The sequence below is a fragment of the Salvia hispanica genome, chromosome 1 (assembly GCF_023119035.1).
Source record: "Salvia hispanica cultivar TCC Black 2014 chromosome 1, UniMelb_Shisp_WGS_1.0, whole genome shotgun sequence".
NCBI lineage: Eukaryota > Viridiplantae > Streptophyta > Magnoliopsida > Lamiales > Lamiaceae > Salvia > Salvia hispanica.
Window position 1 is genome coordinate 42,844,575 of NC_062965.1, and position 16,290 is coordinate 42,860,864.

Sequence of the window (16,290 nt, forward strand, 5' to 3'; positions counted from 1 at the left end):
TATATAAAAAACATAGATGGATGAGTGGACTATGTAAATCGAGAATTGTGATGGGAAAATTATAGTATCCCACGAACACGAGTAGGATATTACATCAAGATTCAACACAGTCGAAACAAAGTTACAGTCTCGCTTAAACTAATCTTATCCGAAAAAAATCTAACCAGCATTAGTATATCCAATTTTGGGTATTGAATCTGCCTCTCTAACGAGCATTAGTATATCTAGTTGGTTGTTGATTTCAGTTACATTGCATACATGGTTTGCCACAATACATATATCACTTTTGCACCTTCATCAATTTAAAAGATTTGCTGCCATATCTTTCATACCTTTGCTTGAATACAACAGATAAAGATCATCTGTTGGACTACGACACATAGGTTGTATCTGAAATCACTCTTCGGGTAAAGATCATCCGTAGCAATCACTTTTCGAAAACTTGAAAAATAGCATTTGGCTAAATTTAAAAATATATAGAAAATGTGTCGCACATTGAGTTCCTTGGATAACTCTTCATAAGAAACATTCTCTCAAAACACATTTCACATTTACAAGGGTATAGATAACGCCCTAAATACGAGGCTGCCATTTGCCAGCTTCGCATTACCTTTCATTCATCTTACTTCCTGATAGAGAGGAACTCAAAGCTCCGTAAGGGATCATCGCGACTGCCTTTAACTGCTGCACGAGAAAAAGCTGATGGTTTATGATCGGTACCGGGTTGAATTCTTTGTGTCGTTGATACACGGCCCCCACTCGAGACCAATCTTCCAGCGCTGCCATCAATGGCTTCCCCGGATGAGCTTGGCCTGATGCTTGAAATGGCTGCTCTCTTTGAAGAGCTTCCATTTTGCAAAGTGCGATTCTCTGAATCTGGTTGCTGCAACATAACAACAAAACTCAGAATAATGCCCCAAATTACAATCACTATTGCTTACATCTGAAAATTGAATCAGATAGATTTCACATCAATGTATGAAAAGATGATGGCAGTTTACTCAAGCATAGCATGTAGATGTGCTGCTGCAATGCATGTTTGACCATTATAAATCAGATTCATCTGCCCTTTCTAATGTTACATTTTTCTATTAGACATGATGGGGCAGGGAGCAGCACGATACAACTTCTAGGAAACATGAGTGCAGCAATTCGATTATAGCTGATTTTAGTGAAAAGGGGAGAAAAAGTACCACATTCATTGAAGAAGGTACATCTTCAGATGTCCTGTGTCTGGACTGTTCTCCATAACGACCCGTATTCGTAGTTTTTCTTCTAGAGAAAGCTTCGACTGCACCTGAGAATTTATCCCGAAGATCTTGCCCTACTGAACAATACAGCCAAACCACAGTAGTAAATAGAGTTTCTAGCAGCAATTTAAAATATGGAGATTTTATGAGAAGCTGATAACTATATACCAATTGATAGGTAATCTATGCATTTAATGATAAGAGAAAAATTAGTTTGTAAATAAGGCATGAATATTGTCAGTGCACGCGATCACATTAAAACTTCTTTTCACATTAAAACTTCTTTTACGTGTGCGTTCTCTTCGATGAAAATGGGTGGAAAACTTATATTTTCACCCTTTCCCCACTCTTTTTACATGTTCTGTACGGTGAATAATTTTCCCCGGACAGAATGGCAAAAAAAATCCACCTTTGTCCCTTCTTTTCACTCCAGCTCATTATAATAATGTATTGATGTGAAACTATTTTCCCTTGGTTTTTCCTATGGAACATGTAATAAATAAATTGAATTTTTTTTCCTATATATAAAAATACAAAGATGTGATCCGAGGCTCAATTAAAAAAAATTAATACTCGTTATGAATGAGGGGGTATACCTGATGTTCTACTTGGTCTTTCACCAGCGGGTCCAGCAACAGCATTACCAGTGAGATTCTGTATGTAAGCCAATAAGCTATTAGGTTCACACCATAAAGTACACATAGCAAGGATGCGGAAAGGAAAAACTTACCCTGGTTCTGGAACTTGAACCAATTTGTGGATACTTCAACATAGTCCAGTCAAACACATAGTCAAATTGGTAACCTGCACAAATGTTTACATAAAGTGCATGCTGTATTACAAGTCGCTCAAGGAGGAAATGAATGGCTAAATACCACAAAAACATCTCAAAAAGAAAAAAATGGAGCACACAAGATCACAAGACACAATTAGACTATTCATTACCTTCACGAATAAATAGCTCTCGGAAAAGCCTCTTCATATAGGAATAATCTGGCTTGTCCTCGAATCTTAATGACTGACAATAGTGAAAGTACGATGTGAATTCTGGTGGATATGATTTGCAAAGCACCTGTGGTAGTTATGAATCCAATATTCAATTTAAACTTTCCGTGAATAATTAAGTGCTTATAACAAGCATAAACCATCGAATCTGAATGTGACTAAGCCAATAATATCAAACCCAAATAAACAAAATTTAGTCCTTATAGTATTTTGGATCATACAAAAGTACTCCCTCCGTCCCACAATAAGAGTCACATTTTGCCATTTCGGTCCGTCTCACAATAAGAGTCGCACACTTTTACCATAAACGATAAGTAGGTCCCACATTCCACTAACTCACTTCACTCACATTTTATTATAAAACCAATATAAAAAAGTGGGCCCCATCCACTTACTTTTCCACCCCACTATTCTTTACATTTCTTAAAACCCATGCCCACACCAAATGTGATTCTTATTGTGGGATGGAGGGAGTACAATAGAAAACTCATCATTCCCATTCTGCTTCTTTCATGCATGATATGCACAACCTGGTGGGTGTTATGTACCTATCAACGTATTGTTGGCTGTGTTCAACTGAGGCAGACCCACAAAACGAAACATGGCGGTTGAAAAACCAAGAGCATCGGGAAACTGGAAGATTGTATCATACAGTTCAGAGCATGTTTAGTTATGTTGTGATTAGGCTAGACTACTAGGAATTGACAATTTAATGACATGTTCACATAATCCGATGAAGACCCATGATGAGAAGCAAGGCAGGTTGGTTGTAGATTTTTTAGCTTCAATTAGTAGAGGTTAGAGTTGAGTGATTATTTTGGCCAATATGGGACTAATACACATCCCATAGGTTGAGCACTAACATGTTTGGGTTTGGCTGATAAATCCATCTGATATCTCCTTGACCATTATTTAAATCTTTGGCTGCCTCGATATGACACAAGACATTAGCGATCACTTAATTTTTTCATATCAATTGACTACTTTCCTTAATATCTAATTTGAATCTCCAATCTCTACCTTTAGTCATGATAGGTGAAGTTTGTCCAGAACTAGGGCTTGGTTTCTACTTTCCTCATATATTTGGGATTTTGCTACTACTAGGAATTGTCATTACAAATTAAATTGGATGTCATGAATATGGTTAAAGGACTTGTTAATATTGGGTATTTTTTAAAATCATGAAGTGCATACTAGTTACAAACCCCAACAAACCCTTGAGAGATCATCCATCCAATCACATAGAAAAGAAGATGGATGAGTAATCCACAATCCAGATTTACACATTAACAAACAATCGAACCATATTTTATAATGTTAAATAAGTTCTTCCATAAAAGATAACTATGTGAAATGAAAAGTTATTCTTTACTCATAGCAAATAAAGATAGCAAATTAAGAAATATATTAACAGTAACCTTTTAGGCAGCAAAATTACATCCAAATAAATTAATCATGTTACATAAACAAAGCTTTAATTAGATAAATTAAAACCATACTTGTATTGTCATATTCTCCATTTCTTCATCATTCAGTTACAAAGAGCAAACAAGTAACAAAAGTAGAACAGGTAATTACCGTTTTATGTTACCACTAGAGAGCTACATATGCAGCAAAAATGAATAACAAACATAAACAAAAATGTGAAAGGAGAAGACTAGCAAAGAATATAGACCTCGATAGGAGTTGACATTTTTTTCTCACTAATCCTTTCATATTTCTGCTTTTTGGTGCCAGCTTTCAACCCCTGCCAAGGGAGACTGCCAAGAAAAGATAAAGAATAAGGGAAGGAAGTAGAGATTGAAACACTTGTTAGATAACAATTTTAAAAAAGGCAAAATGAAAAAAAGGTTTGTACTGATAATCATACTATTATTATTTTTAGAAAGTTGCACGAGCTACGTTGACACATATATATCACCAACCTGCCTCTCAGGAAGTACATTAGAACATAACCCAGAGATTCCAAATCGTCCCTTCGGCTTTGTTCTGAAAGCATGAATAAAGTGCAAAAAGAATTATGGAAATTCTATCACATCTCAAAGAAGGAATAACCATTGGAACACAATACATTACTCACCAACCCCAAGATGTGTATTGACACTGGCGTAGCGAGCCGTACCAGTGAGATTCTTGTTTTCCCTGGGATGAAATGTTAAAAGGGAAATAGTAAGACCTTGATGCAAATATTAAATTACACAAATGGTCGATTGCCAAATATAACTTGTGATCAAAACAACATAATTAGTAAGTTGGCATAGTCATTTAAGTGCAGGAAGTCATAAAACCAATTACAAAAACAAAGTTCTACCAGACTTTAAAGGTCTATATCATGCTTCAACTAACTACCTACGTATCTAATCTGTCATTAGGAAAGCAAGTGTGAAATTTGAAATGAAGAAATCCAATTTCTCAACTTTCAGATCTTGATTTTTGCAAACTACAGAAGCTTATTATTTTACCAAGGTTGCCAGAATCCTTTGAAAGCTTTCTTGGCCCTACCAACTAAGCCATGTGCAAAATCAATAATAACAAATGAGCATATGTCTACAAAAACAGAAGTACTTCAGCTTTGTTCAACTAGTTTTCTACCTCTACATGCTCCCACTTTACATAAACTACTGACTCTAGGATTGAAATGAACAATTCTGGCATAGTAAGTATTGCCAATTCATCAAGAAGGGTGTACAAAACATATGCATAGTATTATGCTGCACAAATTGAAAGCATGTAAAGATATGTGCAGGTACCTATAGGGTATGTGTTTATGAGTTTGAAGATCCCTATACTTTTTGGCAAGACCAAAATCAATGATGTAAACCTGCAATAAATACGAAATACTGTAACAAAAAGATGCCACAATCCTGGAGATAACAATAAGGCAGAAGCCACTTTGTGTATTAATATCAGTTAGAGATTCCAGCTCACATTTCATATCGTTGAAAATGAAAAATAGACACACTGAAACGATGATATACTGTGATCTAAACCCCAAATTAGGTATCTCCAATGTACAATATGTTTCCTATATTTTTTCAAGAATGAGCTCATTTTGTAACCACTTCTTCTTCGGTTCTTCCAACTCTAAAATCAAATCGATTGTCATATCTCGCTCGTGCCATACAGCCAAGTGACACCAGACTCAAGTTTCATCCAAAATTTAATATGAGTCAAACAATATATAGTGAGTCAGTGACTTATAGTGATGTTACAAGAATGCTAGACTCTTCTAGGAGTTTAAAAAATCATGATATTAGTAACAACAGATTTTGAATTTCTAAACAAAAGCAAATTTCAAAGAGGTGGTTCTGAATATAGGAGTATTACATTACACAAAATTAATAAGGTAACTTTGGACTACGTGGTCTAGTGAATGAGGTGGAATCTATCCAGAAATTGCAAAATGGAAACATGAGCAACAAGGAGTGTTAGTGGCTTAAAGTATGGACCGGAGTAATAAGAATTTCAATGATCCTTGCAGATGAGTGGCAGGTGACACAATGAAACAACAGTCTTTGAAATAAGTAAAGCATAACAAAACCAAGGGAACCACTTTAGCACAACATAAACAAAAGATGATGCCTAAAATAATAGAAGGTCTACCTGATTTGCCTTGCGACCCAAGCCCATCAAAAAATTATCAGGCTTTATATCCCTGTGAAGGAATCCTCTTGAGTGCATGTATTCGACTCTATTAATCTAGAAAAAAGAAAAAAAACATTTATTTACAGTGAAGTGGATCCAAAAATCAGAGCCGTCGAACAGGCTTTTAAATTCACAGCCACTTACGAGTTGATCCGCAAGCATTAACACTGTTTTCAAGGAAAACTTTCGGTTACAATAGTTGAAAAGATCTTCCAGACTTGGCCCCAGGAGGTCTATCACCATTATATTATATTCGCCCTCAACTCCAAACCATTTCAAGTTGGGAATGCCAGCTATATACAAGAGAGAGAAAAATCTTTAAATTCATACGCCGTAGTATATTTTGTTTGCATGCACTGATCAAACAATTACATGGTATTAATAGTTATAATTTTGTAATTTATTAAGAAACAAAACAAGAAGGCCAGAAAATTTCATATAATGAATGCGGAAACAAATTTTCAGCAACATCCAACTTCAGAAAAACAGATTTTACCACTCTCCGAACCAAATGAGTTTAGCAGGAGAACATTTAGAATAAGATATGCCTTCTTGAAGAGGAGGCAATGCACGCTTGCGCATAATTGCCTCAATTGACCATGATTCTGAAAATCAACTGTTATTTCTTTAGTTTACCAAAATATGCTGGACGAAATTAATATATTGTAATGGAGCTGGAGGAAATAAGTAATATACAGTTTACGTAAAATCATGGCTAAAAATTCATAATGAGAATCAAAATTCATGGTCAATTAGGATACAGTTTAACCAACATATCTATATCTATTCTATGCAATTTTGAATGTGTTTATGGAGATAAAGAAGAGAGCGCAACTTACTTCCTCCTTGGAGTAGCATATAAATTTTTGATTCATAGTGAAGCTGAGGATGCTTGGTCTTCACTGGCTCCTGCCAACAGCAGCAACAGTATAACCATATTACTAACAATACAGTTGGTGGTTGTGTGAAGCTATACAAGTCATAGATACAAACTTCAATGCACAGGAAATAACAAAACTTCACAGTATCAGATATATGTAAACATAGCCACATAGATATCCATGCATAAAAATGATGTTGAACCTGCCATTAGTCAGGTCGGTTTGTCAAAGTTACAAGAATACGTCAGTATTGCCGTCACATAGATCATCATATATCTAATACTCAGTACTGCTGAGTGTGAAATACTATAACTTGTTAACTTTGGTTTAGCACTCATGAAACAACCATAGACTTGGCTATTTAAGTTAATGAATCGATGATCCCAACAGACTGAATAGATGAAATGGTAAGGCAAGTTACACACCGCAGAAAATAAATAACACCCTCTACTTTCAGCACTTAAACGAAAACTTCAAGATGATGATGGAAAATCTATAGAAATAATACCAGCTTGACAGCTACCTCTTCTCCACTCTGTATGTTCACGCCTACATAAAGAAAGACAGATTAGTAATCCAACAAGAACAAACAGCAGAATGAACTGAACGATGAATGGTGGTGTACCTAAAAAGAGTTCACCAAATGAACCGCATCCAATTTTCCTACCAAGCTTAAATTTTTCACCCACGACATGATCCATGGCAACTGACAGGATTAAGAAAACCCAAATTCCCAAAAAAAATCACTAGAACCCCAGGAATTAGTCGACTACGCCTTAATCGGGATTTAAGGAAAAAAATAAATAAAACCCGAACCGAAGCCAAGAAATGTCCAAAGAATGCCAAAGCCGGCTTCCACACAATTGAATCAATAAATAAGCACAAAGTTATCGATCAAGGCTCGAACTACACCGTCGGAAAGACGAAACCATAAATCACGAACTGCAAGTCACTCGTCATTGATCTCAGTGATCAAAATACAGAATACGACCGATCAAAATAAAGACGGAGTAAGCAACAAAAATGATTACAATCGCAAATGAACGAATCTAAAGACTCGTAATAATGAACTATACAGAGAGGAGACAAATGAGCGAGAATGGAAAGAGAGGATGGAAAAGAGCAACGCAATGGATTTTGTGCGTGTGTGCGCTGTGTGAGAGAGAGGAAAAGCGAAATGATCAAATGAGATGCTGAGAAGACTCTGCTAAAGATTGATTGTTGATGATTGATTACTTGGTTATTTTTATTTTTTTCAAAAGGAGTACAGAGCAAAGTGTTCAATTCGTTAGAGTCTGGAAGCTACTCTCGAACTTTGGATAATAAATCTCCTCCCTCTGTTTCATTTATACCGTTCGCAAAAATATGCATTTTTTTAATTTTAGGAAGTATATTATCCATTAACAATACTTTAATTATTTTTTTTTCTACCTTTCTTTTACTTTACCAATTTTACATTAAAATCCGTGCAAAGTGCATATTCTTTGGGGACGGAGGGAGTATTATTTATAAATTATTTCAAGTTTCTGGATCGTTTATGTGTAATAGCGTCAGTTGCATGTGGCTGTTTTCGGGGTGTTATTGCAAGTGGGAAGGCAAGGGGCACATCTGCGGTCCATCCGTTCGGGGATCGACGGACTCCGTGGCGCTAATGCACGGACGGAATCCGCCGTCGAATTTCAAAAAAAATGTTGTACAGAATATAATTTGGTTATTTTACTCTATAATTACCTCACTTCATACCATTTCATAACTCATTTACTACAATATTTTTCATCTCATTTATCTCTTCACACCACAAAAATGAATCCCAGTAGTTTCCCAACAAATATCGATGGATCTCCAATGTTCTCCAGCGGTCCCCCAATGTTACCCGGTCTTCCCCAACTAAGAGGACATAAATGACGGGCTTTGCACATAATTGGGATACAATTGATTTGTCTTTTTCTTCGTTCTACTAGGTGTTTTCTTACTATGTAATTTTTATTTCCTTTGTATTTTTTTTAGTATCATTATGTTTTAGTATTGTGTTTAATTTATATTATTTTGTTATTTTACAATATCTGTTACCTTAATAATTTAAAAAAGGTGAAAAATAGTGAAAAAATAATTTGGGGCAAATGTTACACTATTGCAAAGATTGAAGATGAAATTTAAAATAGCGACGTGGCATGTGAAAAATGGATTGTGGCAAATTTTGGGACGGGTTTTATTTCCACCATTGTGGTCTATCTATAAAATTTTTAATTAAAAATCTTTCTTAAACCAAAAATATCTCTTAAATCATTATTAAAAAGGTAGTGTTTTTACTTTTTCTTTTGACAGTTTACATGCTTCCAAGACCTCGACGTTAGACTTAGTGAGTGCACCATTAACTAGTTGGAATCTAGAGTTACATCAACGCAATTTGATCGGGTCATATAAGTAACACATAACTTTTAATTTTGTGAAATTAAATAAGATATATGTAAGGTCTATACTTCAGCCAAGATTACAAGTAATACTGTAATACAACCAAGAAACTGATCTAGCTATTTCACTACTAGATCTACAATCTTCAACTCCTTCTATTGTACCTGAAACACTTAATACACGGATCAAAAGCGTTCACCTCAACAATAGACAGTAGAAGAACTAAGAAATAACCAAAGAAGAGAAACAAGATCAAGAACAATTTATAGGCTCAAGTTGCACCAGGTACAACTGCACAGGTCTATAAATCCGACCCTCTAATTCCTCAGTCACCAATTGATTTGCCCCTCAATGGAGAAACCCTAGCAGATAACCAATCTACTCCACCGTATCCACTGAAACCCTAGATCCAGCAACCACCTCGTTGCAGAGACAATCCAAGGCAAAGCCATGGCCAAACACTAGTCACCCAATCCTCTAGAACCACAAGAAACCGCTTCACACATAGACAGATTTGTCTGACCAGAAACCAGAGGTTTCCCCAACACTCAACTTACTCACTCACCAATGTATACACACACAGAGAAGGAAGTAGAGAGATCACACTCTCAAGCCTACATCACAGAGAGAACACCATAGGAGAAGGGAACAGAAAACCCTAGTTTTTCCACACTCACAACCGAGAGAGAAAAGAGAGAGGCAGAGTCGAAGTGAGGCAGAAGAAAGAAGGATCTAGTATATAAAAGACACAGCCCCAACTCACCACCACATTCTGCCACATGTAGGGCATCACTGGAGATTGGGCTCAAGCCCAACAAAGTATGGGCTGTTACTGGTGGAGCAGATTTGGCCTATAAGAGCCATACTATTACATTTCTCCACCTTGGATCTTATCAAAATTAGTGAGGAATTTGACCTGTGCCTTTCATCATCGCCTATTGATGCCTACCCAGTCAAGGACTAAGAAGACATTAATCCCACAATGTATCCATCAACAGTTACATAAAAATAACACAAAGAAAATACACAAGGGAAGATACCTGACCACTTTACCTATCCAGAATCCATGTGGAGTTTCCTAATGCAGTAGAGCATCTTCTCCACAGGGAGACACTTAGTCCCCATGTCAGCAGGGTTGTGATCAGTATGGATCTTTTCCAGCTGGACCTCACCTTTTTCCACTATGTCTCTGATAAAATGAAATATGACATCAATGTGCTTGGTCCTGTCATGGAACACATGATTCTTGCACACTTGTATGGCTGACTGGCTGTCAGAATAAACCACAATGGGTTGCTTGAGGAACTTAAGTTCCCCCATAACCCCTTTCAACCAAAGTGCTTCCTTCATTGCTTCAGTGATTGCAATGTACTCAGATTCAGTAGTGGATAAGGCCACAATGTGTTGCAATTGTGACTTCCGGCTAATGCTAGATCCACCAAGTGTAAAAACATAAGAGGTGGTGGACTTCCTCTTATCTCTGTCATTTGCATAGTTTGAATCTACAAAACCACAAAGATTAGTATTATCTGTACACTTAGAAGAATTCAAACCATAATAAGCAGTATGCTTAAGGTATCTAAGTAACCACTTAAGAGCTTCCCAATGTGGCTGTCCAGGATTGGACATGTATCTTGATAGGCATGACACAGAGTAAGCAATGTCAGGCCTTGTGCTCACCATCAAGTACATAACAGATCCAATAGCATTAGAGTATGGAACACTCTTCATCTTTTGGATCTCACTCTCATCCTTAGGACACTGATCCCTGCTAAGAATAAAGTGGGCAACCAGGGGAACAGTGGATGACTTTGTATCCACCATATTAAACTTACTAAGAATCTTTTTCACATAGTAACTTTGGTGAAGAGTCAGCTCCTTCTTCTTCCTGTTTCTAACAATGTCAATGCCCAGAATTTTCTGTGCATCTCCTAAATCCTTCATGTCAAAGTTAGTACTCAACATATCTTGAACACTTTTAACAGCAACAGAACTAGGACTCATAATAAGCATGTCATCAACATATAGAAGAAGAAACACTGGAACAGATTGGAGATTTTTGAAATAAAGACAGTGATCAAAGGCACTTCTAGTAAAACCCATAGATTGCATACACTGATCAAACTTAATATTCCATCTCCTAGGTGACTACTTCAACTCATACAAAGCCTTTTTCAAGAGACACACATGGTTAGGGTACGTAGGGTCAACAAACCCTTCAGGTTGGCTCATGTAAATAGGCTTATCCAAATCCCCATGTAAAAAAGCTGTCTTATCATCCATTTGCTTAAGATCCCAGTCAAAAAAGGCACATAAGGTAAGCATTAACCTAACAGTTGTAAATTTTACCACATGAGCAAAGATTTCTGTGTAATCTACCCCCTCCTGTTGAGTGAAGCCCTTAGCTACCAGTCTGGCTTTATATCTTAAGCCATTGAGCTCCTGCTTCAGCTTGAATAGCCACCTGCACTCAACAATAGTACAACCTTTAGGTCTAGGAACTAAAATCAAAGTTTTATTCAACATTAAAGACTTCATTTCATCTTCCATGGTTATAAGCTAGGATAAAATATGGACTTAAGGGCCTGCTTATATGACTGGGGCTCATCTCCATCTGATTCATGAGCATCGAAGGCCAAAGCTATCAGGTTCATTTCATCACTGAATCTCTTTGGTGCTTTCACATTTGTCCTCCTTGCTCTATCCCTGTCCAATACATAGTTAGGGGGAACAACAACAGAATCAGATGGGTTAGTATTATCAGTATTTTGAGTCTCAATAGGATCAGTTTGAGGAACTTCAGGAGTAGCCTCTAAATCATCCTGCAAAAAATTATCAGTTTGCACAAACTCAGGAGGCCTAGCACCCTCCACCTCATTTGAGGTAAACTCCGCCTCATTTGAAGTAGGCTCCATCTCATTTGAAGTCTCCTTGGGATTAGAACACGTAGAATCAACCAAACATGGAAATTCAGATTCATTGAAGATCACATCTCTACACAGTGACTCTAAAGCCATGCTCATCCCTCAGCCACACCCTGTATCCTTTCACACCATCTGGATACACCAAGAATATACACTTCCAGGACCTTGGCTCCAGCTTATCTGTCTTTGAATGAACAAAGACACTGTATCCAAAAACTTTCAAGTGAGAAATATTAACAGGTTTTCCCCAAAAAACAGACTCAGGACATTCTCCCTTAAGAGGGACAAGGGGGGCCTATTAACCAAATAAGCAGCAATGTTAATAGCTTTCCCCCAAAACTTTTTTGACAAACCACTTAGAGAAAGAAGACATCTGACCCTATCTAACAAAGTCCTATTCATCCTTTCTGCAACCCCATTCTGTTGAGGAGTATAGGGAACAGTTTTATGTCTCCTAATACCAGACTTAACACATAAATCATTCAACTGTTGGTTGCAAAACTCCAGGCCATTGTCAGTCATAAGGGTCCTAACCTTCTTCCTAGTTTGGTTCTCAATCAAACACAGCCAGTTCTGGAACTTTTCAAAGACATCAGATTTATACTTCAACAAGAACACCCAAACCTTTCCTGAAAAGTCATCAACAATAGACAAGAAATAAGAGCACCCTCCATAAGTAGTAACAGAAGCTGGCCCCCAAACATCAGCATGCAGATAATCAAGAACAGCAGTGCTGGAACATGTAGGCATAGAAGAGGGAAAGACAACTCTATGTTGCTTTCCCTTTGCATAAGTATCACAGAAAGGTAAAGGCAAGCTCACATCATTATCAGATAAAACACCATTTTTGGATAGGATATGCATGTCTTTTTCACTCATATGTCATAATCTATTATGCCAAAGCATAGTAGAATTCAACTTAACAGCATTGGCAACAGGCAAATCACTTAAGGGCATAACAGTGCACACATAAAGATTATTCTTCCTAACAGCTTTAAATATGCACAAAGAACCCTTAAGGATTTTCATAACCCCATTCCCCCATCTGCCCTCTAGCCCCTCTGACTCTAGAGCTGAGCAAGATAGGAGGTTGTAGTAGAGGCTAGAAACATATTTCACATTCTTCAAGGTGTGGGTAGCTCCAGAATCAAACTTGAGGCATACTTGACCAATGCCTTCAATCCTACACTGCTTATTATTTGTCATAGACACAAAACCATTAGTAACAGGAGTTAATTCAGTAAATAAATCCTTGAAAGGTGAAATATGATAAGTACAACCAGAATCAACAAGCCACTTAGACTTGTTGAATTCTGAATTAAGAGAAACATTAACAGAGGTAACATCACAGTGCATAAAGCATGTGCCATTGTCATCATCAGATTTGACAAGGCTTGCAACCATGTCAGAATCGGCCTTCTTGTTCCTTTACAAAGGACACTCCTTACTGAAATACCCTAATTCATGGCATTTGAAACACCTCTTGGACTTCTTATAGTCTTGAGAGGAAGACCTTGATTTACTCCAATGATTCTTCCTATTTCCCTTGTCAGATGTCTTGTCATTTGATTGCTTATCCTTTGACTTGGTGTTGGATCTACCCCTAACCTGCAAAGCCTTATCAAGAGCAGCTTTAGTGTCAGATTTCTCCTTTAATTCCATTTCCTTTGATTTTAAGGCAATAATAATTGTATCAAGAGTGACATTGTCCCTCCCATACTTAATTGCAGCCTTAACATCACCATAGGAATCTTGAATAGCATTCATAAGAGGAATAGTTGTATATTCATCAATATTCTTGTCCCCAGATCTCTTAATATCTAACACAAGCTTTGAAAAACAGTCAACATTTTCATCCATATCCTTAGATAAATCTAATTTGTACTTAAAAAGTTTTTCAAGCAAGTACATGCGATTGGACAGAGAGGTTTAGTATACAACTCATCAAGCTTATCCCAAAGAGCTTTAGCAGTTTCAACCACACCAACTTTTCTAATAACATGATCACTTAAACTCAAGAAAATAGTAGATAAGGCTAACTCATTCATCTCAGCCTGTTTGGTAGCATCTTCAATAACAGATTCATCCACACCTTTGTAGACTTTCTGCTGAACCAGAACACACTTCAACTTTTGCTTCTAGATGCTGAAATCATTCATCCCATTGAAGGGAACAAGGCCAAAAGGGAGGTTAGACATTATTGAAAAACCACAGAAACAAAGGCCCAAGAAACAAAACAACAGGACCAAGAGAAGATTAAGATAGGATCTGTTGGATGATTATTCTTAACCAAAAAACAACAACAACAAGAAGTTACACAACAGTGCATCTAGGTTAGGATTTCTCAGTTCATAAACACTCGATTATTCGAGGGCGCAGGGGGTCACTGACAGAGATTCTCAGCTCTGTTGCAACCAAACGTTTTAAAACTTCCACTGTTAACCAAGAAAGGAAAGACAAAACCAGTCCAGCAGGTACTATCACAACCAAAACAGACAACAGAGAAACAACACAGCGGAAACCACACACCGAACCTTCGGCTGAACTCCAACCGTGGCTCTGATGCCACTGTAAGGTCTATACTTCAGCCAAGATTACAAGTAATACAACCAAGAAACTGATCTAGCTATTTCACTACTAGATCTACAGTCTTCAACTCCTTCTATTGTACCTGAAACACTTAATACACGGATCAAAAGCGTTCACCTCAGCAATAGATAGTAGAAGAACTAAGAAATAACCAAAGAAGAGAAACAAGATCAAGAACAATTTATAGGCTCAAGTTGCACCAGGTACAACTGCACAGGTCTATAAATCCGACCATCTAATTCCTTAGTCACCAATTGATTTGCCCCTCAATGGAGAAACCCAGTAGATAACCAATCTATTGCACCGTATCCACTGAAACCCTAGATCCAGCAACCACCTCGTTGCAAAGACAATCTAAGGCAAAGCCACGGCCAAACACTAGTCACCCAATCCTCTAGAACCAAAAGAAACTGCTTCACACAGAGACAGATTTGTCTGACCAGAAACCAGAGGTTTCCCCAACACTCAACTTACTCACTCACCAGTGTATACACACACAGAGGAGGAAGTAGAGAGATCACACTCTCAAGCCTACAGCACAGAGAGAACACCATAGGAGAAGGGAACAGAAAACCCTAGTTTTTCCACTCACAACCGAGAGAGAAAAGAGAGAGGCAAAGTCAAAGTGAGGCGGAAGAGAGAAGGATCTAGTATATAAAAGACACAACCCCAACTCACCACCACATTCTGCCACGTGTAGGGCATCACTGGAGATTGGGCTCAAGCCCAACAAAGTATGGGCCGGTTACTGGTGGAGCAGATTGGGCCTATAAGGGCCATACTATTATAATTATTATGTTTCGAATTGATGAACGTTGTATATTCACTTTCCTAAACTGATTGAGGGTGAATGAGATATATTGGATTAAAGTTGATCACAGTTATTTGAAGTTATCAAATTAATGTGTGTTAAATAATCTCAAATTCGAATAAGAGTGTTTACTAAACTTGTACTTTAAAAGGCAAAGTTAATATATGTAAGTAGTTAATTTTTGCAAAAATGGGTTGTAAAGCACACACGCACACCACCGCCGGTCTGCCTCAGTGCATTGTCAATTGGTTTTTGAGTTGTTCTTGGGATTAAGCTTTATCCGAACCTAGCTTAAAAGATTTCAATCTTGCATTGGACACGTAGTCCAACACAACATAACAAATAAACCTACGTTGTTTGACACGTAGCTATCCATGTACACATTGAAAAGGTCGCCAGGTATGCCCCTCGAACGAACAACGTGAGGCGCGTTAGATGCATTCGTCCAAGTTCATGATCTGTACGCGTCCATGATAGATGTTTGTAATGTCCGTCTGTTATACTCCAACCATAATGGCAGAGTTGACTCTACATTAATTCTCTAGGAGTGTGAGCGTCTATAAATAGGATAGTCATCTTTCTGAATCAACACACCAACAAATTTTTGCATACATGATCTCTCGTGCTTATTAGAAAGAAAAAAGTTATAATAGAAGTGTATTATTTTTTATGGGATGGGAAAATATTTCCTTAGTATTGTTTTATGTATGACTAGTGTTTATCTTGTACGCAGTTCCTTAGCAGTGTATTAGGTCTAGCGTTTTCGGAGGAAG

The 16,290-nt window shown here is 37.3% G+C and overlaps 1 protein-coding gene across 2 annotated transcripts; it reads right to left on the bottom strand.

The window, feature by feature from the left end:
• Positions 1-442: 442 nt before the first annotated feature.
• LOC125201061 (casein kinase 1-like protein 11) lies at positions 443-8,075 on the bottom strand. 2 transcript variants are annotated; one of them, XM_048098954.1, is made up of 14 exons: positions 7,407-8,075; positions 7,290-7,330; positions 6,740-6,809; positions 6,045-6,193; positions 5,859-5,954; positions 5,006-5,076; positions 4,336-4,397; positions 4,181-4,244; positions 3,931-4,015; positions 2,196-2,322; positions 1,981-2,054; positions 1,847-1,904; positions 1,194-1,324; positions 443-883 (listed from the first exon to the last, which is right to left on the bottom strand). In XM_048098954.1, exons 1-14 carry the CDS (start codon positions 7,480-7,482, stop codon positions 623-625), a joined length of 1,365 nt encoding a protein of 454 aa, XP_047954911.1. In that variant the 5' UTR covers positions 7,483-8,075; the 3' UTR covers positions 443-622. The 2 variants fall into 2 exon arrangements, with proteins under 2 accessions (XP_047954911.1, XP_047954909.1); XM_048098952.1 differs by having other exon boundaries at positions 1,194-1,327; positions 7,407-8,073.
• Between the last annotated feature and the right edge of the window lie 8,215 nt (positions 8,076-16,290).

Bases quoted from the DNA above. Each gene is read 5' to 3' on its own strand.
- LOC125201061 (XM_048098952.1), bottom strand. From the start codon at position 7,482: ATGGATCATGTCGTGGGTGAAAAATTTAAGCTTGGTAGGAAAATTGGA. The intron at 6,810-7,289 runs GTATTATTTCTA...TGCTGTTGGCAG, and splicing joins AAGAGGTAGCTGTCAAGCTG to GAGCCAGTGAAGACCAAGCA. The intron at 1,328-1,846 runs GTATACCCCCTC...TGTATTGTTCAG, and splicing joins AAGACCAAGTAGAACATCAG to TAGGGCAAGATCTTCGGGAT.